At 45.7% G+C, this 23,931-nt stretch overlaps 2 protein-coding genes across 3 annotated transcripts in view; both read left to right on the top strand.

The window, feature by feature from the left end:
* LOC115409068 (class I histocompatibility antigen, F10 alpha chain-like) overlaps positions 1-21,855 on the top strand; it is a 55,339-nt gene extending 33,484 nt beyond the window's left edge. Inside the window, exon 8 of one of the 2 annotated variants that reach the window (XM_030120056.1) lies at positions 20,606-21,855. Coding sequence is in view for 1 of the 2 variants with exons in the window: in XM_030120057.1 (XP_029975917.1) it covers positions 20,585-20,603 (19 nt within the window). In the remaining variant the exon portion in view is untranslated. Of the gene's footprint in view, positions 1-20,584 lie in introns of both variants that reach the window. The other variant, XM_030120057.1, reaches the window with a different exon arrangement.
* LOC115409074 (major histocompatibility complex class I-related gene protein-like) lies at positions 1,614-20,703 on the top strand. Its single transcript, XM_030120066.1, has 7 exons — positions 1,614-1,737; positions 15,096-15,362; positions 18,787-19,065; positions 19,264-19,578; positions 20,076-20,177; positions 20,295-20,341; positions 20,562-20,703. Exons 1-7 carry the CDS (start codon positions 1,683-1,685, stop codon positions 20,601-20,603), a joined length of 1,107 nt encoding a protein of 368 aa, XP_029975926.1. The 5' UTR covers positions 1,614-1,682; the 3' UTR covers positions 20,604-20,703.
* Positions 21,856-23,931: the final 2,076 nt, after the last annotated feature.

A 23,931-nucleotide genomic window follows, 5' to 3' on the forward strand; every position in this document is an offset into this window, starting at 1 on the left:
TTGAGCTCCTGGTTGTAAAACAACACACAGCTTCCCTGCGAGGTAAGGCTGGGCTCTGTGCAGGTAGTTACTGTGCCGATTCTGGACAGATAGTTTTTGGATTTGCGTGCATCATATAAGTGATTCAGAAATTGGGAACAGCACAAAATAACTCATTAACAGGCTGAACTCACCTCTGTCTGTGGTTCGTGGCAGCAGAGCGTCGCTGTCTGGCGAAAGCCTGGGATTTCCGGTTCGCCGTAAGATTGTTTTCTCAAGATAACGAGAAAAGCACTGAAATTAAGTCGTGATCATGGGAAAACGGAGGAAATCAGAAAGGTGATCATTTTAGGGCTTCCGTAGAACTGTGAACTACCTAGATCACCAAGATTGTCTCCGAGGGGACAACACTATGGTACCTCATTTAAAGCTCGTGTCCGGAGTTTCCGTTCATTTCCAGTGTATGTATCATTTTTTAACAGAGCTTAAATGTGTCAGTCTGGTTCGATACTATAATACAGTATAATATTTGCATAAGGCAATATAAACATTCATTCATGAGCTCCGCCATCGTCTCATAGACCCCCATGTTATCCGAAAAAGCGCCGGTCAGCTTCAGCCAATAGATTTTGAGCTTCCGCCTTGTTGTGCTGTCAATCAATGTGTGCACACAGCCAGAGAGACTTTACTCTTACCTCAGATATATCCATGGTCTGCTAAACATCCACTGTAAACAGCTAAACATGTAGGATGCTGTAGGACTCAGAGACTCTCATTTTTACCCCACAGGTAATGTGCGAGCACAATTAAAGGGGCGTGGCTTGGTAGCTTGAAGGCAGAGGGAGGGTGGAACCTCGAGACGTTGAATTAAAAAACCTCTCTCCTTCAAAACTCTGGACACGAGCTTTAAACAAATATATCTTTAGAATATTAAAAACTAGCCTAATCACCTGTGCAAGGACAATTTTGGAGTGTTGGAGAGATCCCCAAATCCCCAGGCTGAATATGTGGAAGACTCAGATGATGGAAGCAGTAAGAGAAGATGTTGGGGAGACTGAACAATAAACATATGTAATCAATGAACACTGGGATAGTTTTAGCAGATTTATATTAGAGACAGAAACCTAGAATGTACAAAGACAATACTGATTTGATGAAAATGTGCTGCATCAATGCCTGTGTTGTACCCGGGATGATGAACTGCCCTTCATATAGAAGTATGTGTGAACATATATAGAAATATGTTTAATCACCTGCTGACCTGCCTTCTTGTTGTTCTTTTTGTTTTTCTCTTTTTTCTTCAAAAACCTCTGCCTTCTTGTTTTTTCCTTGTTTTTTTGCTATTACAAAAATGAAAACTAAATAAAATTTGAAATACAAAAGAAAAAAAAAGGAGCCAGTCTTTCGAACGGCTCTTTCAAACAAACAGCTGCTCACGAGCTGACGCCCTTCAAAGAGCCAGAATTCTCAGCTCCAATTCCTTCCAAACTGAGAGGTGTGGGCAAAACAACTTCAGTGGGCGGGGCGAGACTGTCACTACTTCCTGGTTCCAGAGCCAATCAGATGTGAGTTGCCAAGGTTGTCAAACAAGCAGCATAGCTTTCTGTATTTTATGTCTGCTCCACTGGCCGTGTGCCGTGCGTAAGTTCAGTTTTATTTTTGTGAGAAGAAGAGAAGTGTGAGAATAGAGAGGACAGGTGAACATGCAGCTCCTCCTGGCTCTCTTCTTCCTGCTGGGAATCCCCAGCGGGGCTCCAGGTAGGATTCCAGCTTTTTCTCCACATCTCCTCTGACTGACAAGCTTCTCTTCTTCTGAGGAAAATCTCTTTTTCCTTCTTTTCTTCTGTCTGGAAACATTTGAAGCCTCATTGGAGAAATCAGTGGGCCTCATGTTCATGTTGAATGTGGAACAGTTGGTTCTGTGCTGATCCTGATCTCAGTCTGATCCTGGATCAGTAGAGAAGCTCCAGACTGGAACCTTTGCTACTGATCACTGCGTTAAGGCCATCCTTCTGCTCAGAAAACTCAGCGCCGCGGTGCGCACTTATCGTAGGCGTTACGCTAACAGTGCAGACAAGCTCATGTCACTGTATAAGAGACTTATATATTTAAAAAAAATCCCTCTGATATCAAGGAACCATTTCACTTCAGGCTGACAGTAGGCCATCCCAGGATGCCACTCACAAAATTTCAGAACAATCTGATGTCCATATTTCAAAAAAAGAGCCCTCCAAAAATAGCTCTTCCGGGATTATATTTCCCCTATTTTCAAAAATTGTCTCTGAGCTCCTCCGACAGCCGGCAGGTGTGATGGGGGTTGAAGGGGGTGGGGGGTAGGTGTGTGTGTGTGTGTGTGTGTGTGGGAGGGGGGGGGGGGGGGGGGGCTGTGGGGTCCCCTGTGATGTTAAAGGCCTTCTTCTGGATGCGAGTCGTCAAGATGTCCTTGAGCGGGGGTAGTGTGGTCCCGATGGTCGTCTCGGCTGCCCTGACGACCCGCTGAAGGTTCCTTCTGTCCTCTGCTGTGCAGGTGCTGGACCATGCTGTGCAGCAGTATGACAGGAGGCTCTCGATGGTAGCTCTGTAAAAGTTGATACACAGTTGTTGGGGCAGGGGAGCCTGCTTCAGTCTCTGTTGTGCTTTCCCCACCTAGCAGGAGGTGTTAACAGCCCAGGTGAGGTCAGCCGTGATGTGCAAACCAAGGAGTCTGAAGCTTTGCACCCTCTCTACTTCCTCTCCATTGATGCAGAGGGCAGGGTGCTCCATGCATCTGGTTCTCCTAAAATCCACAGTTAGTTTCTTGGTTTTGCTGGTGTTCAGGTCCAGATTGTTATCATGACACCATTGTACCAGAAGCTGGATCTCTGGAGGACGCATCCCTCTGGTGTCCCCGTCTTCAGGATGAGGGTGGAGGATGTGCGGCCCCTCATTCTGACATGCTGCGATCTGTTACTGAGAAAGTCCCGTATCCATGCGCACAGTGAGCTGCCCAGGCCCAGATTGCTCAGTTTATTGACCAGTTTTTGGGGCACAACAGTATTAAAGGCTGAGCTGAAATCCACAAACATCCTTACATACATGTTCCTTTGGTCCAGATGAGTAAGGGCTGTGTGGAGAGTTTTGATCACAGTGTCTTCTGTTGACCGGTTTGCCTGATAAGCAAACTGGTGCTGGTCCAGGTCAGCAGGGATGGCAGATCTAATGTGAGAAATAATGAGTTTCTCAAAACACTTTGTGATGATGGGTGTGAGCAACTGGGCGAAAGTCCTTCAGGCAGCTTACTGTGTTCTTCTTTGGTAGTGGGATGATGGTGGCTGTTTTCAGGCAGGTGGGAATTTTGGACTGTTGGAGCGAGAGGCTGAAGATGGTGGTGAAAACCTCCGCTAAGATGATCCGCACAGTCCTTGAGGATTTTTCTTGAGATGCCGTGTGGACAAGGGGCTTTTCTCGTGTTGACTCTCCGCAGGGTTGCCCTGACCTGGTTCTGGTGCAGTTGTACGGGGGTGTCCCCCGCCATCGCTGCAGGCTGAAAGGTGTCTCCCGAGTCGCTTCTCCGCCTGTCAAAGCAAGCAAAGAAGTGGTTCCGGGGTCTGGATTGGTGCTGTCTGTGGGGGGTGTAGCTGCAGGCTGTCCTTGTAGCCGGTGATGGACTTAATTCCCTGCCAGATGCCTCTGGAGTTGTTGCTGTTGAAGTGCTGGTACCTGCGCTCGGCCTCTCTGATGCTCCTCCTCAGGTTGCTTCGTGCCCTCGTGTAGGCCTGCTGGTCCCCAGATCTAAAAGCTGAGTGGCGTGCTCTGAGCAGGGCAGCCAGTTCCCTGTTAAACCATGGCTTTTGATTGGGCAGCACTTTAACAGTCTTTGTCTGAGTCACACATTCAGCACAGAGGTTGATATCTTCAGTACAGCTGATGTGTTTCCTTGAAGATCTGTCCCCTCAGCAAAAACCTCCCAGTCTGTAGTGTCAAAGCAGTCCTGCTGTGCTGAAGGGGCCTCGTCAGTCCACACTCTGACTGTCTTTGAGGTTGGTTTCTCTCTGCAGATGAGTGCCTTGTATGCTGGGGTTAGGGCCAGAGACCCAGACGAGGCAGTGGTCTGGCTCGGCCTATGGGATGTTGCAGTAGATCTGATCCAGTGTATTTTTCTCTCTTGTGGGGAATTTTTCATATATGTTCAATTTCGGCAGCACAGACTTCAGGTTGGAGTGATTAAAGTCCCCCGCCAGTATAATGATGCTGTCCAGCAAGGCTGCTAGGTGTAGGCTGATGCTAGCATATAGCTTCTTCATGTCTAGCTTAGCGTTAGCCCATTGTATACACTGTTTTCTTTACTTTTTGATCACTTGCCTCTGGCAACGTATTGTGGCGCCGACACCGGCGGCTCGCGACGGAGGCAACAATTGATGAGGACTGCTGCTCTTTTGCTCAACTAAAGCTTTTATTGTTCTAACAACTAAGGCATTTTGGGAGCGCATCACACACATAACAATACCGGCACGCAGGCCGGTCACTCGCCCAGCAACCCCCCTGGCTCACGGTCCGACACGCAATAAACATAAAATAACACAAAGTGGCAAAAGCACACAGAACAAGACTAATAAGCATAATGAATAATAAAATGAACCCCAAGAACACATAAACCCCCCACAAAACAGTCCCAAAGTCCAAACAGTTCAACCCATAATGCCTTGCGGCTCCCTGGGACACAGTCACGTGCCGCAGCGACCTCCAGCAGCCCCCACGGCTGCGACAGTATTTTGTTCACTTGCATCTAAAAAAAAAAAAAAGAATTAAAAGTCCCCCCCCCCCCCCCAAAAAAAAAAAAACAAAAAACAAAAACGTCGCCGAAAGTCATGAAAAAAACATCAAATGCTCCTCAATGTCCAAAGTTTCGCCCCCAACAGTCCAAAACCCACGTCCCCGCAAGACTTAGGCTCAGATCCCACCAGCAAACACTCCACGGCTGTTACACGACAGAAGCATGGAAACAGCCCGTGCGGGCCTGCCTGTCCCGTGGCTCTTTGGTAGTGACGTCACACCTCCCATCTTCATACAGGGCCGGGAGGAATGAGGGGTCAACGCGCACTCTTTGATAGCAAGTGTTGTATTTGTAAAAGAAAGAAGATACTGTTCTGATTATTGCCATGCAGTTTTCCTCATTTTGATACATTTTTTACTGACATTTTGTTTTCAGAACAAAACTATCTTAAGGTCAGACCCTTCTTCCTTCCTAATATGTGATGTGTTTTCATAGAGATGTTTCATTGAACCAAAAACTGGATTAACAAGTATTTCGGGAAAACAACTGTATTTTCATGTTGAAGATGTTTAATACAGTTTTTTTTCTTGTTAAAAGAAATGTTCTTCTCCTGGCTTTATTTGTTTTGAAACTTTCATGTTAGTAATTTAGTTGATAAGGCTGCATTGATAATATAGCTTAATCTATTGTGGGATGGAAACACAAAGTATGCAGAAGCTTTATAACTTAATAGTATGAGACCTGCTTAAACAAATTAAATTGATGTGACAAAACACTGCAGATACTTTATGTAATGAATTAACATTGCTTTAACAGGTGGTAATTGAGTACACTAAAAATAAAAAAAAGTCATGTTGATTTACGTAGGGTAATTGAATATACTATACATCAAGAAATCAAGTTGTTTTAACATAGGTGAGTTTTGCATATGTAACAGGTCTCAGGTTGAGTACCCATAAACAGATAAGAAGTCCTGTAAAACAGGAAGAAAAGATGAAACGGACGACCGATGCTTCTGGTGCAGTCTGGCTTCCTCAGCAGAATTTATTCACAATTCCCATAGTATGTTCTTTCTTTTCCCATATTTTCTTAAACATATTAGAAACAAAATCACAACTGATCACAGACAGTAACAATTCAATCCTATTTTCCTCAATGAAACAACAAAATATCCTTTTACCACAAAATATGATCTTACATCAGTATAGTACTGCATTAAAACGTTCCCTTTCAGTCAAATCAACTGTTTATCACTCAGATCAAATCTAAATCAATGAAATGTAACTTATTTAACCCTTCTTTAAGTTGAAATTGCAGACACGAGTGTATTACTCTTAAATTATGGGATTAATGTATGCGCTGAAGACAAAGTTGATCCATTTTCACCATTTTCAAACAATCACATGAAGATATTACTGTAACTCATAACTTATTTACACAATCAACAACATACAAATCCATAAGAATGATATTTAACCTCAAACAAAATGTGCAGGAGCCATGAATTAATACAGAGTTTTGGTCACAAAGGAAAAAACTACACCACTGCTGTGCCATCTTATGCCACATGTGACACACGGAGGAAACACGTTTCCCATTCATTCAAAAAACCACGGTCAAATCTACTCAAAACATGAACAAACTCAAATGATCATCTTCTCCAAACATTTAATCACCAGTTTGAGTAACTTTTATGAATATATTCACAGTCCACTAACCTGTAAAACAGGAAGAAAAGATGAAACGGACGACCGATGCTTCTGGTGCAGTCTGGCTTCCTCAGCAGAATGAGGAAGTTGATACTTCCGTTTGCACAGAGAAGCAAGGCGCCACTGCCTCCTACTGGTGGCACTGAATAAGTGTCTCAGAAGAAAATAATTTTCTTTGCTCTTAGGATAAGCAATAATTAATCACTTTGGATTATATTCACAAATCTACAGAAATAATGTACTCAAAATAAACAAAACTTCATAAAATGTGACCGACATTTAATGAGCGTCACACGCTCCCTGACAAAATGAAAATGGCTCCAGACATTTAAATACTCACAAACCTCAAACTTTTTCAATATTTGTATTTACAGTTCAACATTCTGGAACAGTTCCAATATCCAAAGGTATGTATGTGTGAGTCTGTCAGTACACCCATAGTGGTGCAACAAATGGTGTGGTTGACGTGTATGGTAAGACTTGGTAGGATGGGGGGTATGGCAGCACCTTGAAAGGTGTGTGGTAGGTCATTGGGTATGTTTGCATTTCCCCAGTTGGTACTGCTGACAGTCCATGGGCCCCCACTGTCTGGCAAAAAGTCTGTTGTTGGTATGAAGGTCGGCCTAGTGTGTCGTATGTGAGCATCTGAGTGGGTTTTCTCTCACGGGTGGACCTCCGGGTTTGTGGCTGGCGAGCCTGATCATTATTGGGCAGTTCACTTGCTGTCTGAGGGGTTACTAGTTCTGTGGCTTCTTGCTCAGCAGGTACTGGATCAACAGGTAAGTACTCCTCTTCTGCCCATTCCTCGTCATGTGTCCCTTGTCCCATTTCTCTGCTCTCTACGTCAGGCAGACTCTCTCTCCCTCCACTGACTTGGAGTTTTTCTCCAGCTTCTCTTTCAGATACAGGTGGTTGTGTTTGGTCAGATCTCTCAGTAGTTGTTACGTGGTTAGAATGTCTCTGAGGCTCACATAGTGGCTCTGGTGTGTTCTCAATTCTTGTCTTCACAGGTATTCTCAGCCAGTATTGGGGTCCATCATCATCAGAGGAGTCACTGCTTGGGTTCCACTCACTCTGTCTCTTTGTGTTTGGATGTCTGACCCTTGATCTTTGTTGGAGTGGGTCAGTTGATGGAGCAGGTAAGTGTTTTGGTGTTTTCGTCTTTTGTCCAACTGGTGATCTCTGTGATGGTTGAGGGAAGTCTATTGGTAGGTCATTAACTAAGTGAAGTCGATTGCGGTGTAAGGTACGCACTCTATTTCCACCAGTTTCCGGTACCACTTTGTAGACTGGCCCATCTGCAACTCTCTCCTTCACAACATGGATCGCATCTTCCCAGTACGCTCTTAGCTTCCCTGGGCCACCTCTCTCACCCAGGTTACGCACCAGGACGCGATCACCTGGTTCAAGGACAACACCTTTCATGTGGCGGTCATAGTACCTCTTTTGTCGAGAACTTGACTGTTGGCTGTTTTCAGAGGCAAGTCTGTACGCTTCCTTCATTCTAGAGGCCCACTTCTCTGCATAACCTTTCGGAGAAGTAGCTTCTTCATCAGTGTCCAGGCCAAATATCATGTCCACAGGCAGACGTGGGTGACGACCGTACATCAGATAGAAGGGGGAAAACCCAGTCGCTTCATGCCTGGTACAATTGTATGCGTGGATGACTTTTGACAGATGCTCTTTCCACCGTTCTTTTTCTTTTTCTGTCAGGGTCCTGAGCATCTGTAGCAGGGTACGGTTGAATCTCTCTGCAGGATTCCCTTGAGGATGGTACGGGGTGGTCCTTGAGTGACCCACACCACTGAGCTGCTGCAAGGTTTTAAACAGCTCGTTCTCAAATTCTCTCCCTTGGTCATGATGTAATTTCCATGGATACCCGAAACGTGGGATAAAATCATCGAAGAGTTTCTCTGCAGCCGTTTTGCCAGATTTATTTCGAGTTGCATAGGCTTGTGCAAATCTGGTAAAGTGATCGACGATGACCAGAATGTACTCAAAGCCTCCCTTACTGGACTCTAGGTGGAGGTAGTCAATCGACACAAGTTCGAGGGGTGAGCTGGTGGTAATACTCCCCATAGGCGCTCTGACATGTGAGACAGGCTTTTTCTGCTTGATACAGGGGCATTTTCTTGTCACGTAAGCTTCAACATCCTGCTTCATGTATGGCCAATAAAATCTATCCCTCGCCAGGCCCAGAACCCTCTCGGTTCCCATATGACCCATGTCATCATGGAGGTATTTCAGAACCATAACGCGGTACTGGTTTGGCAGGACGAGTTGGCTTCTTTGACTGGTTTCTCTGTATAGCAGACCATCTTTGAGGTGGAGTTTCTCCCACTCATGCAGAAGTTTCCTGGCTAGACCACTCACTCCCCTCCTCATGTCACTGGTCAGACTGCTGGTAGTCTCTTTCAATCTGATTATTTGGCTGATGGCAGGATCATCTCGTTGAGATTTCATGAGCTCATCACGACCTATGGTTGGGAGCAGTTCTGGTGACTGGATGTCTGAAGTATGATGCGACAAGTTTAGGGCAGCCACATAAGCGATGTCACGTTGCTTTGCAACCCTGCTGCCTTCCCATGTTGCCAGAATGGTCTCCTTGGACAGCTCCTGTGTGCATGTGTCCACGTAGCTGTCAATGTCTAAGGGCAACCTAGACAGGGTGTCTGCATCAATGTTTACTTTTCCTGGTCGATATTTCACTTCAAACCGGAAGTCAGCAAGCTCACCAACCCATCGGTGGCCAACCGCATTCAGCTTAGCAGTGCTCATCACATAGGTCAGCGGATTGTTATCTGTGTAGACAACGAAGTGGGGTGCATAGAACAGATAATCTCTAAATTTCTCACTTATGGCCCACTTTAAAGCCAGAAACTCGAGCTTGCCTGAGTGAAGGTTGTAATTTCGTTCTGCAGGCGTCAGCGTCCTTGACCCATAGGCAATCACTCTGAGCTTTCCTCCTTGGCGTTGGTATAGGACGGCACCCAGTCCTTGTTCTGACGCATCAGTGTGAAGCACAAATGGGAGGTCAAAATCAGGATAACCAAGCACTGGGGGGTTTGACAAGATGTGTATGAGCTGGTCTAGGGCTCTTTGGTGCTCTTCGGCCCACTTCACTGGAGTCCTGGATGACAGCTGTGCTCCTTTTCCTTTCTTTTGCTTGGGCTGAGGCATCGATGTTGGAGTAGTTTTGATCTGTAAGAGCTCATAGATCGGCTTGGCAACTCTCGAGAAGTCTTGCACATAAGTCCGGTAATAGCTGAGGAATCCCAGGAGCTTACGGACTTCTCCAACAGTGCAGGGAGACTTACTTCTCAGAGCTTGGATGGCTTCCAGATCCTTGGGGTCGACTCTAACGCCTTCGGCAGAGACCAGCTTCCCCACATAACGAACCTCGTTTTTGAAGAGCTCGCATTTAGTTGGCCGGAGTTTCACTCCGTGGCATTGGAGGGCCCTCAGGACGCGTCTCAGAACCTCAACATGATCTTCAAATGTTTTGGCATAGCAGAGGACATCGTCTAAGTATGGGATACAACACTCATCCCGCAAGGAGGTGAGCATCTCTTCCATGCTCCTCTGAAACGCGGCTGGTGCATTTGAAAGTCCAAAGGGGATACGCACCCACTCGTATAAGCCCCATGGAGTGATGAACGCAGTCAGGTGGCGTGATCCCTCAGCAATGAAACCTTGATGATAGGCTTTTCCCTGATCCAAAATAGAAAACCAGCTGTACCCCCCAAGCGTGTCGATCAGGTCTTGAATACGGGGCAAGGGGTGTCTGTCTGGGACTGTTTTTTGGTTTAGAAGCCTGTAGTCGATGCAAAGCCTCAAGCTTCCGTCCTTTTTGCGCACGCAGACTACTGGGGCGGAGTATGGGGACTTTGACTTCACTATCCACTTCTTAGCCAGTAAGTCCTGAATATACTCCTTGACCTCTTTGTAGAGGGGCTTGGGGACTGCTGCGTAGGATCGCTGCACTGGGATGTCGTCTTTCAGAGTTATACCCATTTGAAGGCTTGGAACACATCCGATATCATTATCATCTCGAGCAAATGCATTTGACTCCTCATAGAGCATTGGTTTCACCAGTTCTTGTTGTTCTTCAGTTAAATGGCTTAGATTGACAGGGGGATGCCACAGCTGGAGTGGCTGCTCTGTTTCACCTTGATCACCCCTGCAGTCATGAACAGATGAGTCGGCTTCATTACTCTCAATACTGTCTGTCTGGTCTGTTTCCACTATCTTGTCAATGGGTTGGATACTACCAAGCGTGACGAAGTGGTTCAGCGTGATGTTATGGTGAGTATGATTGCCCACTGGAATTTCAACATAAGGCCACTTGGTGTGGTGAACCTCAACCAGCCCATCACCGAGATCCAGCTGTTCAAGTTTTATGTCTGGATGGTTGGCTTCAAACAGCGCCACAGATGAGGTGAAGTCAGCTGGTACCTTGCATTTGACACGGGCGACCTGGCCGGGATGGACAACGACTTCATGCCGACCGACTCTCACCAGGGCTTGACGATGAGTGGGCTCCTGGGCCTGTATGAAATTCACGATGGCTTCAGCTTTGTCACTTTCAACCTGCATGGCACCTTCCAGCAACCTGGCGATAACACTGACGACACCCATTCCATTCTCCTGCCCGAGGATGAGTTCTTTAATCACATTGAAGCCCACTATTGGTCTTGCAAGGCTCACCTGACTGACAAGGAAGGGTACTCTGATGGCGAGTTTTGGATCATCTTTGCCAGGTAGATTAAAGGTGAGTTCAACCCATCCATCGTATGGTATCGGCTCTCCATTGGCTGCAGTGAGGTCAAGTTGTCTGTCTCCCAAAAGCTCACTGAGGGGACGCACTTCCTGTTGAGGTAGGTATTTTTGTTTCCATGACCGGTCTATGATACTGACCTGGGCACCAGAGTCTTGAAGTGCAGTCACAGGATACCCATTCAGATTACATTTTAACAAGCATTTTTCTCCAATTAGCTTAGCCACTCGCTGTGATTTTGACTGGCTCTCAGCTGGAGGATGAGGAGTGACAACTGGTTTACTGATCTCTGGGCGGGACTTCACACTATTGTCGGTCACAGCCTGTCCCCCTGCCATGACCGGGGTGCGTTTCCCGATGGCTTTGATTTTTTTAAGCATCCCAGAGCACGGTGCCCCTCTTCACCACAAGCGAATCAGTGGTTGCAGTCAGTCCGACCGTTGGCAATGCAGTTGGGGCAGCCATGTGACCTCTCTTTCTTTGGCTGCCTGCTCTGTTTGTTGGGGCACTGACAGGTACATGGAGGCCTAGGATCAGGTATTGATTGCTTCACTGTTCCTGGAGCATTTAACTGGAGAGAGCTTACAACCTGAGTCAGGGCCTGCACTTGAGCACTCAGCTGATTAAGTAACTCATCTTTAGCCTGACTGTCAGTGTTGCACTTTTCTTTGCTTGGCTCATGAGTGTTTGACTCGCTACTCTGTACGTGAGCTGTTTTTGGGCGGGTGCTGCGTCCCAAGCGTCTTTTCCTCTCACTCTCCTCATTGGTTGTCTTGGTAACTTGTCTCAAGAGCATCTCATCAGTTACTGTTGGATCTGAGAGGAGGAGTCGGAGCTCACGCCTAACATCATCATGTTCCTCGCTCAAGCCCTGATAGACTGTACGAAGGAAAACATTTTGTGCTGTTTGTGCCTCATACTTGATGTCTGAATCAGTCTCTCTGGATGTGAATATCACCTTCTGTTTGAGACCCATCATTCTGTAGAGGAACTGCTGCGGTGTTTCATGCTCATGCTGTTTTGCATTCATCAATTCCTGAAACAGTTCAGTGCTGCTTTTCTCTCCAAGGTGCGACTGGAGGAAGCTCTTTAACTCCGCTATGGTCATCTCATCCTTGCTGGAGAGCATATCCTTGAAGTTGCCAGGTTTGATGATGCGAAACACTGCTCTTGTGATCTCATCCTCTGTGTGTTTTTCTTTCAGTCCAATGTCAATCTGTTTACTGATATTGCTGTAGCTGATATCAGATGAGTTATCGCCAATTTGCCCACCATGAATTTTGAATTCTTTTCTCTGGAGAAGGGGAAGGTCTTTGAGAGCGATCATGCTTTCGATAGAATGCTGGTCAGTGTTTGGATGAGGTGACAGCATAGCATGTTGACTGTGGGACTGGTCACTGTCTTTGTCAGTCTGTTGGGCGTAAGTCACATGTGGAGTGAGTGGGGCATTACTCTGTTTAAGTGTTTGGTAACACATGTGACTGGAGAGCACCTTGTTCTGTTGTGGTTCAGGAGAATAAATCTGAGAAGCTGAGTCTGTTGTTGTAGCTTCAGTGCGTGTGTCTGTGTTAACCTGAGCAACAATAGATGGTGGAGGTGGCAAAACATTTGCATCAGATGTAACACTCATCTCGCCCTCTGCAGAGAGTTTACCCTGTTCCTGGTTACGCATCATCTCATCAATCATGTCTTTCAAAAACAGTAACTGTGAAATGCCCTCATCTTCCAACTCCAGTAAACACTTGCTGTCCATGTAAGTACACACAAAGTCAATGCAACCTTCTTCGTCGTGTTTGTTCAACTTAGCTGAGTCTTGATCAGATGTCCGTGGAATGGCCATTGCAAGTTGGAGCAAGTCATCAGCAGAAAGGCGAAACAGTCCCTTCTTGACAGTCCAAACCAGCCTCTTCCTCTCGTTGTCCGCCATTGTGAACCCACGTCAGATGCCCTTGGCCCTCGAACTCCCTCGCTCTGGCAACCGTCAGACGCCCTGGAATCTTGCAGCCCCTGGTCCTGATGATGAGTCACACACTGGTCCACAGGTTCAATAATCACTGGATCAACGACGTTCTCCGACCACGAGTGTCGCCGATCCCGGACGAGCCCCCACAAATCTGTAACAGGTCTCAGGTTGAGTACCCATAAACAGATAAGAAGTCCTGTAAAACAGGAAGAAAAGATGAAACGGACGACCGATGCTTCTGGTGCAGTCTGGCTTCCTCAGCAGAATTTATTCACAATTCCCATAGTATGTTCTTTCTTTTCCCATATTTTCTTAAACATATTAGAAACAAAATCACAACTGATCACAGACAGTAACAATTCAATCCTATTTTCCTCAATGAAACAACAAAATATCATTTTACCACAAAATATGATCTTACATCAGTATAGTACTGCATTAAAACGTTCCCTTTCAGTCAAATCAACTGTTTATCACTCAGATCAAATCTAAATCAATGAAATGTAACTTATTTAACCCTTCTTTAAGTTGAAATTGCAGACACGAGTGTATTACTCTTAAATTATGGGATTAATGTATGCGCTGAAGACAAAGCTGATCCATTTTCACCATTTTCAAACAATCACATGAAGATATTACTGTAACTCATAACTTATTTACACAATCAACAACATACAAATCCATAAGAATGATATTTAACCTCAAACAAAATGTGCAGGAGCCATGAATTAATACAGAGTTTTGGTCACAAAGGAAAAAACTACACCACTGCTGTGCCATCTTATGCCACATGTGACACACGGAGGAAACACGTTTCCCATTCATTCAAAAAACCACGGTCAAATCTACTCAAAACATGAACAAACTCAAATGATCATCTTCTCCAAACATTTAATCACCAGTTTGAGTAACTTTTATGAATATATTCACAGTCCACTAACCTGTAAAACAGGAAGAAAAGATGAAACGGACGACCGATGCTTCTGGTGCAGTCTGGCTTCCTCAGCAGAATGAGGAAGTTGATACTTCCGTTTGCACAGAGAAGCAAGGCGCCACTGCCTCCTACTGGTGGCACTGAATAAGTGTCTCAGAAGAAAATAATTTTCTTTGCTCTTAGGATAAGCAATAATTAATCACTTTGGATTATATTCACAAATCTACAGAAATAATATACTCAAAATAAACAAAACTTCATAAAATGTGACCGACATTTAATGAGCGTCACACATACATAACAAAAAAGAAACACTTTAAATGTACGTAAAAAATTTGCGTTATTTGAACAAATAAGAAATGAGTACAATTAAATTAATACTAAAAAATCGTTTTGAGAAAACATAACTTTATTATGTGCAACCGATGTCCATAACTTTTTCATGTAAATTGAACACACTTTTTTTTTTCAGTGTAGATGATATTGATCCAGTATTCCATGTGACTAATCAGTGATGAGAAGTGATCTTCCTCAGTGTCTCTACTGTCTCACTGCTCTACTGTCTTTCTCCTGATCACACATTTGGACTCATTCTGTCTGATAGAAAGTCAAAGCTGCTGATCAACAGTCCAGTGATCAGCTGTTGTTCTGCTCTGGTGTCTGTTCAAAGTCCTCTGAATGTTTCCTGTTGTCAGCTGGAATGAAAGCAGCTGAAGAAATTCCAAAGAGCTTTTCAATCAATAGTTGATCAGTGAGAAGAAAGTGAGCTTTGATTGGTCTCATCAAGTGTTTCCAATCAGAGGAAGTGAAGAAAAGAGTGAAGAGGTGCTCTTTGAATCTCATGGATTCAGGCTTTAAAGCAGCTCAACACTTTACACAAGAAAAGGAAGAAGCAGCCAGATCAGAGGGAAACAGCAAATGTCCAATCAGGCTGGACTGTCAGTGTTATTGATTGATTTACTCTCTTCTCTTTCTTCCAGAAATTCACTCTCTCAAGTATTTCTACACTGCTTCAACTCAAGTTCCAAACTTTCCAGAGTTTGTGATTGTTGGTTTGGTGGATGAATATCCGATTGAACACTACAACAGCAACACCCAGAGATTACAGCCCAAACAGGACTGGATGAATAAAGTCACAGAAGAAGACCCAACATACTGGGAGACATCCACTAATGGAGCTCTGGGAGCTCAGGAAACCTTCAAAGGAAACATTGGCACAGTGAAGCAGCGTTTGAACCAAACTGGAGGTTTGATTGAACTTTGTCTTTTTTCCTGATCCTGTCTCCACTGAGTCCACACACACACACGCACACACACGCACACACACACACAGTTAGCTGGTCAGGTCAGATCCAGTCCTCCTCCAGTAGAAACAAAGCAGATCCATAGAGAAATGTGAGAGCTGCTTATTTTTCATCTTCAAACTTTTTCCAAACAGTGTTTGAATGAAAACTCTCCGTTTGTCACTTGTTCCTTGAGCTTTGAGTCAGCAGCAGGTGTGAAGTGGTTAGCACTGTAGCTTGTTAACTAAAATGGCGTAAATGTCACCTAGCTTATTAAGTTTTCTCGCTTAAACTTTCGCTAACCTGTTAAACAAACTTGAACATCATCTCGCTTATTAAATACTTAGCTCAAATGGCAGTTAGTTATTAATGAAGCAAGCTAAAACATCTAGCATGTTAAAAAGCTATCTTAAACATCTGCTACCATGTTCAATAAGGTAGCTGAAAAATCAGCAACCAGGTCAAATAAGCTATCTTCAACGTCATCTGTAGCTTGCTAAATAAGATAGCTTAAACACCAGTTAGCTTGTTAAACCAGCTAACTCAAACATTTACTGACTTGTCAAATAAACTAGCTTAAACAACTGCAAGCATGTCAAATAAACTAGCTTATAAACATCCGCTTGTCATTTAACCCAGAATAACATAAACTCAATTGTTAAATAATCTACCCTAAACAACTACTAGCATGTTAATTAAACCAGCATAAATGTCAGTTAGCTTCTTAAACATGCTAGCCTAGACAACTGATAGCATGCTACATCAACTTACTTAGCTATCTGCTAGCATGTTAAATACGTTAGCCAAAACATCAGCTAGCTTGTTAAAAAAAGCTAGCTAACCATCTGCTAGCATGTTAAATTTGCTTAAACACCAGCCAGCTTGTCATATAACCGAGCTTAAACAAAGTTAACTTCTAAAATGACCAACTCTTATCATTATAAAAACAAGCTTCAATGTCATCTAGCTTGTTAAAAAGCTAGAAAAATCTGCTAGCATATTAAATAAGGTGGCCAAAAAGTCATTGGGCTTGTAAAAAGAAAACATAGCTAAAATGTCGGCTAGCATGTTAAATAAGCGAACTGCAAGCATGTTCAATAAGCTAGCTTAAATGTCAGCTGGGTTGTTTAAATCAGTACAATCTTAAAGGGATACTTAAACATTTTGGCAAATTGGCCCATTTAGCACAATTCCTTCGTCATTTCGAACAGCATACTTACTTTTCTTGTGAGGGTGAGCCGTTGTTTATCCAGAGGTGAGTCGGAGAAGGTTTTCGGGACGGACACAATGGAAGTGGATGGTATTTTTGGTTCTCCTCGTCAAACTCATCAAATACAAAATCCAACAACCCCAAAATACTTTGGTGGGCACGTTATAATCCGAACATTCACTACGCTGTGGAACACCAACAAATAATATTGTAGCGTTATGACACTGAAGCAAATACTGGGAACTACTTTTTCTTTTGAAATCACTAAGCCCAGACACCATATTTAGTAAGTAGTTCCGTCTTAGCAATCTTCGCATAAACAACTCAATCTCATAATTTTGCATTAATATTTCACAGCGTAGTGAATCTGCGGATTATAACGTGTCCACCAAACTGTTTTGGGGTTGTTGGATTTTGTATTTGATGAGTTTGACGAGGGGAACCAAAAATACCATTCACTTCCATTGTGTCCGTTGTAGCGATCAGGATGTGATTGGTAAAGAGTGAAAGGGGACATTTCTCCAGGTGATGAACTCACTTGCTTTATTCTGCAGAGATTTCTGATCATTCAGCAGCTTTAGTTCCCCAGCCAAAAGGAAATCAATTGAACTGGAGATTACTTTCAATCTACTGATCTTGTTGGCTCCATCGATCTCGAAAGATCATAGGGGGGGTTTGTCTTCGGTCAGGGAACTGCAGCGTTGGGCATGGCTGTAGAGGCCGATCCAGGATCCGCAGATCCTGCCGCAGCCACTGCGGAAGACCTGTTCGCAGTGTGGTGAGGATGTCAATGGTCTCCGCTGTCTGCGGAGTCTCTTCTCCCCCCAGCGGGTGTCTCTTCTCTCCTCTGCTGTTCTGATGACAACCTGGGTGGTGGTCCGCCAGTCGGAGCGGTTGGAGGCGGCTGACTCCAGGTCGGAGGGGTTGAAGTCTCCAGCCTTGAGGTCACGCTTGCAGATATTGTCGAACCTGAGCTGTGCGTCCCTTTGACCTGTTTCCAGTAGCCAGCTCCCCATACAGTAAGCCTTTGTGGATTCGGCCGTTGTCCATTCTGGTGATGTGGCCAAGCTATCGCAAGTATGTCTGGATCAGGATGGCAAACATACTGGACACATCTGCTCTGACTAGGACAGGGGTGGGGAACCCTGGTCCTGGAGGGCCGCAAACCTGCATGTTTTCCATGTCTCCCTGCTTCAACACAGCTGATTGCAATGAGGCTCGTTATCTGGCTTTCTGCTGGACTTGGCCATGAATCTTGATTCGATTCAGGTGTGTTGAAGCAGGGAGACATGGAAAACATGCAGGTTTGCGGCCCTCCAGGACCAGGGTTCCCCACCCCTGGACTAGGACGTCGATGTTGGCTACACAATCCTGCCAGTAGTCTGCGAAGGCAGCGTTGGTGGAAAGCGTTCAGCTGACGTTCATGACAGAAGTAGAGGGTCCATGCTTCGCTGCCGTAGAGGAGAGTGCTCAGTATGCAGGCCTGGTAGACTCTTGTCTTGGTGTTGGTGGTTAGCATAGAGTTGCCCCAGATATGCTTCCCCAGATGGTCCATCACTGTTGATGCCTTACCGATACGGGCATTCAGTTCAGCATCTAGGGAGAGGTTGCTGGAGATGATCGAACCGAGGTAGGTAAACTTGTCCACCACCTCAATGGTGTGGTCACCGATGCTAATACTGGGAGCACTACTAACAACTTGGCCCATGACCTCGGTCTTTTTAAGGCTGATGGTGAGGCCAAACTCAGAGCAGGCACCAGCAAAGCAGTTGATGAGACGCTGGAGCTCTTCTCGGTGTGGGCAACAAGACCACTATCATCAGCAAAGAGCAGCTCCCTGTTGAGAATGGTAGAAAAGTTTTAGTTTGACTAGAAAGCTGCTGTGGAAACACAGAGCTCCTGCAGCAGAGAAACATGTTGGATGGTTGAAAGCTGTTGAACACAACAGCGGCAGGTTGTGTCCTGACACGGCGGCTTTCCACAGCAGTGCGTCCGGAGCGCACGGAGCACCTGAAGTGCCCTGACCAACACTGAGCTGCAAATGCAGAGGAATCGGGGATCAGTGAAATCAATCAAGTCAGACAGGAACTCCAACTCATGAGGAGAGTCCTGATGAGGAGTGTGTGTGTGTGTGTGTGTGTGTATGTGTGTGTGTGTGTGTGTGTGTGTGTCTCTCAGGTGTTCATATTTTCCAGTACATGGTCGGTTGTGAATGGGACGATGAAACTGATGACGTGAACGGATTTCGACAGTATGGTTTCGATGGAGAAGATTTCCTCATTTATGACCAGAAGACAGAAACATGGATCGCTCCAGTTCAACAGGCTGTTCCCTCCAAACACAAGTTGAGCAATGACAAAGCATTGATGGATTTTCATAAACGATACCTGACCCAGGAATGTCCTGATTGGCTGAAGAAGTATGTGAAGTTTGGTCGGAGCTCACTGATGAGAAAAGGTAAAATGTTTGGAGTTTGTCTCTCAGCTTCTCTTCTTTCATGCTGCTCTCAGCATCTCCTCTCCTCTCTCCATCTGGCCTTCCTTCATCCCTCTTTCCATGGCCCGTCTCTTCCTGGCTGCAGTGGCTGACATGAGAGAGAAAGAGTGTAGAGAAGAATCCAGTAAAGTGTGAGGTGTCTTCCTGCTTGTTCTCCAGATCTTCCCTCAGTGTCTCTCCTCCAGAAGACTCCCTCCTCTCCGCTCACCTGCCACGCTACAGGTTTCTACCCCGACAGAGCCGACTTGTTCTGGAAGAAAGACGAGGAGGAGCTCCATGAGGACGTGGTCAAAGGAGAGATCCTCCCCAACCATGACGGGAGCTTCCAGATGAGCGTTGATCTGGATCTTTCAGGGCTCAAAGATGAAGACTGGGGGAGGTACAGCTGTGTGTTTCATCTGGCTGGAGGACAGGAAGTCTCCAAGAGACTGGACAAACGGGACATCAGGACCAACTGGAAGACAAATGATGGAGGTCAGAGACTCTTCATTTCACTCTCATTCTCTCATTTGTCACTTCAGGAAATCAAGTCCAGCATCATAGAATGTGAAGTTGACTTCAGTCCAGAACTTTCCCCTCATTTCCCAGAGATCCAAACCTCCAGAGTTCATCTGGATTGATTTCCACATGTGACTGAGGCCTGGATCCCATCTGTCAGTCTGTGAATGCAGCGTCTTCTTCCTGCTTCCACTGTCCAAAAGCAGATGGGATGTGAGCCTCATGAGAGCAGCAGATCAGAATGTGGAGACGTTCCACTGACAGTGTCAATGCAGCCTCAATGCAGCCACAGTCATCTTGTCAGCAGTCTTTGCCGCTCTCTGCAGGCAGCAGTGCTGATGCAGCTGATCAGGATGCTCTCCATGCTGCAGCTGGAGGAGCTGCTGAGGCTCTTTGGAGACGTCCCACACTTCTCACACTCTGACATCAAATGTCCAAACTCCTCAGAGAGCTGAGCAGCTGTTTCTCTGCAGGGTTTCCCACTGGAGCTGCTGCTGGAGGAGTTGTTGCTGCTCTGCTCCTCCTGACAGGCTGCATCATGGGACTCATCGTCTGCTTGAAGAAACCACCTCAAGGTAAAGTAGAAACTCTCCTTGTCCAAGTTTCTTCCTTTGGATGTTCCTCTTCAGTGATTTCTCCTCTTCCTTTCAGACACAAATGACTGAGAACAAGTTTTGCTCTTTGTTTTCCAGCCTCTGAAACTTCCTCTTCATCAGGAGAAGATCCAGCCATGAAGAAAGTGAGTCCATCACGTGAAGCATGTCAGAAATCAGGCCGTAGTCTCCAACACTCCAGTCCAGCTCCAGATGTGACATGTCATGAACATGTGGATTGAATTGAAGACTTTGGACACATTTCTCTCTGTTTGATCTGCTGTGTGGAGACAAACATGGATTCCAGGTGAAAAGTGGATTGAATCCCACTAACAGAGGATTCTTTGTCTTTCTTTGTCTTGACAGGGGAGCAGTGAGGAGCAGAGCATGTTAAAAACCTCTTCATGAAGGAAGAGTCCAGAGAGGCTCCAGTCATTGAGTCTGATGGAGCAAGAGCCAAAAGAAATGATGGAGAAGTTGCTGATTGCTCCACTCTGAGCTGCTCTCCAGGACGGGGCTCCTTCCTCCCTGTGGATTGACTTTGCTTTGGTGGAATCTTGCTGCAGCTTGTGGCTCTTTGAGTGTTTGGATCAGATGTTTTGGAGGAGGAGGCTCCTGCAGCAGTTCTCACACTGGTCCAGTTTACATGGGTGTTTTTTGCAATCCATTTGAAAACAATCGTATTAAACGCATTTGTGTACATGACGGCGATCCACGATCAGTCCTGGTTTACCAGGACCCCTGATGAAACAGATTATACAGCGTCCTCTGACATGGGGACAAAGTCTCTCACAGAACTTTCAGGTCTTCAGCTCTGCAGCAGCAGTCCTCAGCCCCAGCAGTGTCCTTATCTGCTGAATATCTGCTCAAATAATGTCCCAACATCTCCATGATACGCTGCTCAACGAGTGCACGCTCCCCCATCCGGAGTCCCGCCCCGCCGAGCGGCACGTCCCGGTGTAAAGCTCCACAGCTCTGCTCCGCCTGCTGATGTTTTGAATTAACTGGTGTTCGTGTTCACTTGTGACCAACAGATGTTGAAATACTGACTGAAACTTGTAGTCGTTCTCGTGAACGTCGGTTATCTACAGTTACAGTAAATTAATAAGTTTAGAGTCTTTTGTGAGTCTTATTTTAACATCTGCTGTTACCAGCATGAGTTTACAGACATTCCTCACTCTTTAGCAAGGGAACCAGTTCATCCATAACACCGGCCGGGCGGACCTCCAGTAGCCTACCATGGAGCTCTTTGAACAACTGGCTGTTGAGCGATTTGTAGTCATCTCTCCTCTCCAGTGTTTGTTCTCTCAGGGTTTTTATTAAAAAGTGTTTCTCAGCCAGTGAAAATCCTATTTGGGCTTCAATGGACATGAAGACAGTCTGGATTAGAACTGATGTATTGAGCAAGTTTCTCTCCTCCACTGATTTCCTAATGACTAAACTATTGATCTGCTTCATTCACTTGTTGCTTCTCATCACTTCCTTCTGATCTTTTCTTGGTTTTGTTTGATCTCAGATGGTGAAATGTTTTGGACTTTGCTTCATATTGACAGCAGAAACCAGGAGCCTTTTCCTTTATGGTGTCAGTTCCTCAGAGGACTTTTAGAGCTGCTTTCATCTCAGCTTTTGCTCTTTCAGTCATATTTATTCTGATTTTTCAGCCTCTGAATAAAGTTCTCCACAGTCCCTCAGTCTTTGCTCTTTTTTTTTAACATTCGCATTTCCTTTGTCACACTCTGTGCCTGTGTGCACGTACCAGAACACACACACACACTCAGCCAGGTCCAGAGTGCTCCTCAGGAGGACTGGGACTCTTCCCGGTGGGCCGGTCTGATACTTGGACCGGGTTGTCCCGGGCCTCCTCCCTCCACTGACAGGACCTCCGCTCGGTCTGCCGTGTGTGAAACAGGTCAGAAAAAGCAACGGCGGCCCAGAAGAAGCTCGGAGTATCTCTGGAAACAGATGCTCACAGAGACAAGTTTTTCACTGAAACGACGGTCAGAACAACAGATGAGGACGATGAAACGGGTCAGAAGTTTAACCACAGTTCAGTTTAATCCAGCAGTCAGTGAACTGTGAGGCGTTGTGTCGTCTGACTTGATAAATCAGTTCAGTAACAGTTTGATGTGACGCTACAGAAGAGGAAAACCTTGTTTTTTTAGCCCCTCAGGAACAAGATCCAGCAGCAAGCAGCAGTCCAGAGTGGGCAGGTAGGACTGATCACTGGATCCATCAGATTATTGAATATCATGATGATCAGTGTTGGAAAAGTAATATATTACTTTCACAGGCCGTGTTGTTCAACCATTGACTTGCAGGTCATAAATGACTGATCATCACTGATGAAGAGTCGGGTGTCGACCTGCTCCACGTGAAAAACTCCCTGGAAGTCCTTGATGGTTCAGCTCCACATGAATGAAACGGAGCCAGACTGATCAGAAGGCTTTGTGAAAAGAGGGATTTGTGCTGAGAATTTAGATCATTTTTAAAATGTGGTTTAGAGTCAGAAGCAGAGCAGGAGCCAGTGGTGATGAGGGGATTGATCCTGAATGAAAGTCATCTCCTCTCTCAGTAGAATCTGCTCCCTGATGTCCACCATGTGACTGGACCGGCCTCCAGCTTCCTGTTACCACTGTCCATCACACCAGCAGCCTGGGAGGAGAGCTTCTCACTGGAAACTCATGAGAAAGACACTCAGGAGCCCTTTGACCCGGAAGAAGAGGTGGAGAGCACTTCCTGTGAGCTCCTGCAGAGGTCGCTGTCCAGAGGAGAGGTGCTGAAACGCTCTGCTGCAGTTTTATCCAGAGATGTTCAGAGAGGCTCACTGTCTCACTTCCCTACTTTCAGGGAGTTCAAACAAGCTCACAAGCTGATGAATTCAGAGTGTTTCATCGTTTGGGAAGCGACTCCAAAAAAACCCCTGGTCCTTCCCATCAGCCCCCTGACCATCCATCCATCCCTGTTAAACGTGGCTGCATCTGCAGGTGTGAGTCGTCCTGATCTGGAGCTGGAGCTGCTGACATCGCTGACAAAGACATGAGGGAGTCCAGATTCAGAGCTTGACAGAGGATGTAGAAGATGTTGTCATCAGAAGGCCACTCTGGTTCAGAGCCACAGATGGAGTGATACTGAGAACCTTCCCAGACCGGACAAACCAGAGTCTGAAACATGGACTGCCGTCCCCGACACCACAGAAAGATGAAGAAATCTGCATCTGGAGTCCGTCCACCTTCAGATCCTCATCCGTGTGTGAGCAGCTGTTCTCCACTGTGAACAAAGCTGAAGGTAAAAAACAATATCTACAGTGTTATCTTCATTTTAGAAATCAGAAAATATCTGCGGCTCCCAGTGTTTTCTTTTCCGTGGAAACCGGGTCCAAATGGCTCTCTGGGGGTTAAAGGTCGCCGACCCCTGGTCTAGTTTGAATGAGAATGTGATGTTTGTGCCTCCACTGTGTCTCTGAGCTCATATTGATGCTGGTGTGTCTGGATCCATGTTTCTATGTGTCTGTAGAGATTTATGGAGGATCAGAGGAATGTCTCTGTGTCTGCATGTGTGGATCTATATGATCCATGGATATAGAAACACTATTCTAGACTGTTTCCAGACTTTTCTAGAGTTCCAGGAGCCTGATCACGGGGAAGAATCAGATCTTAGTTTCTCCTCTGTCAGATGTTCTTGTCTTCAGCTGCCAGACTGAGCGGTCAGCTCTCTGCTGCAGTGGATCCTGGTTTTT

This window comes from Salarias fasciatus, chromosome 22 (assembly GCF_902148845.1).
Source record: "Salarias fasciatus chromosome 22, fSalaFa1.1, whole genome shotgun sequence".
NCBI lineage: Eukaryota > Metazoa > Chordata > Actinopteri > Blenniiformes > Blenniidae > Salarias > Salarias fasciatus.

Bases quoted from the DNA above. Each gene is read 5' to 3' on its own strand.
- LOC115409074 (XM_030120066.1), top strand. From the start codon at position 1,683: ATGCAGCTCCTCCTGGCTCTCTTCTTCCTGCTGGGAATCCCCAGCGGG. The intron at 1,738-15,095 runs GTAGGATTCCAG...TCTTTCTTCCAG, and splicing joins AATCCCCAGCGGGGCTCCAG to AAATTCACTCTCTCAAGTAT. The intron at 19,579-20,075 runs GTCAGAGACTCT...GTTTCTCTGCAG, and splicing joins CTGGAAGACAAATGATGGAG to GGTTTCCCACTGGAGCTGCT.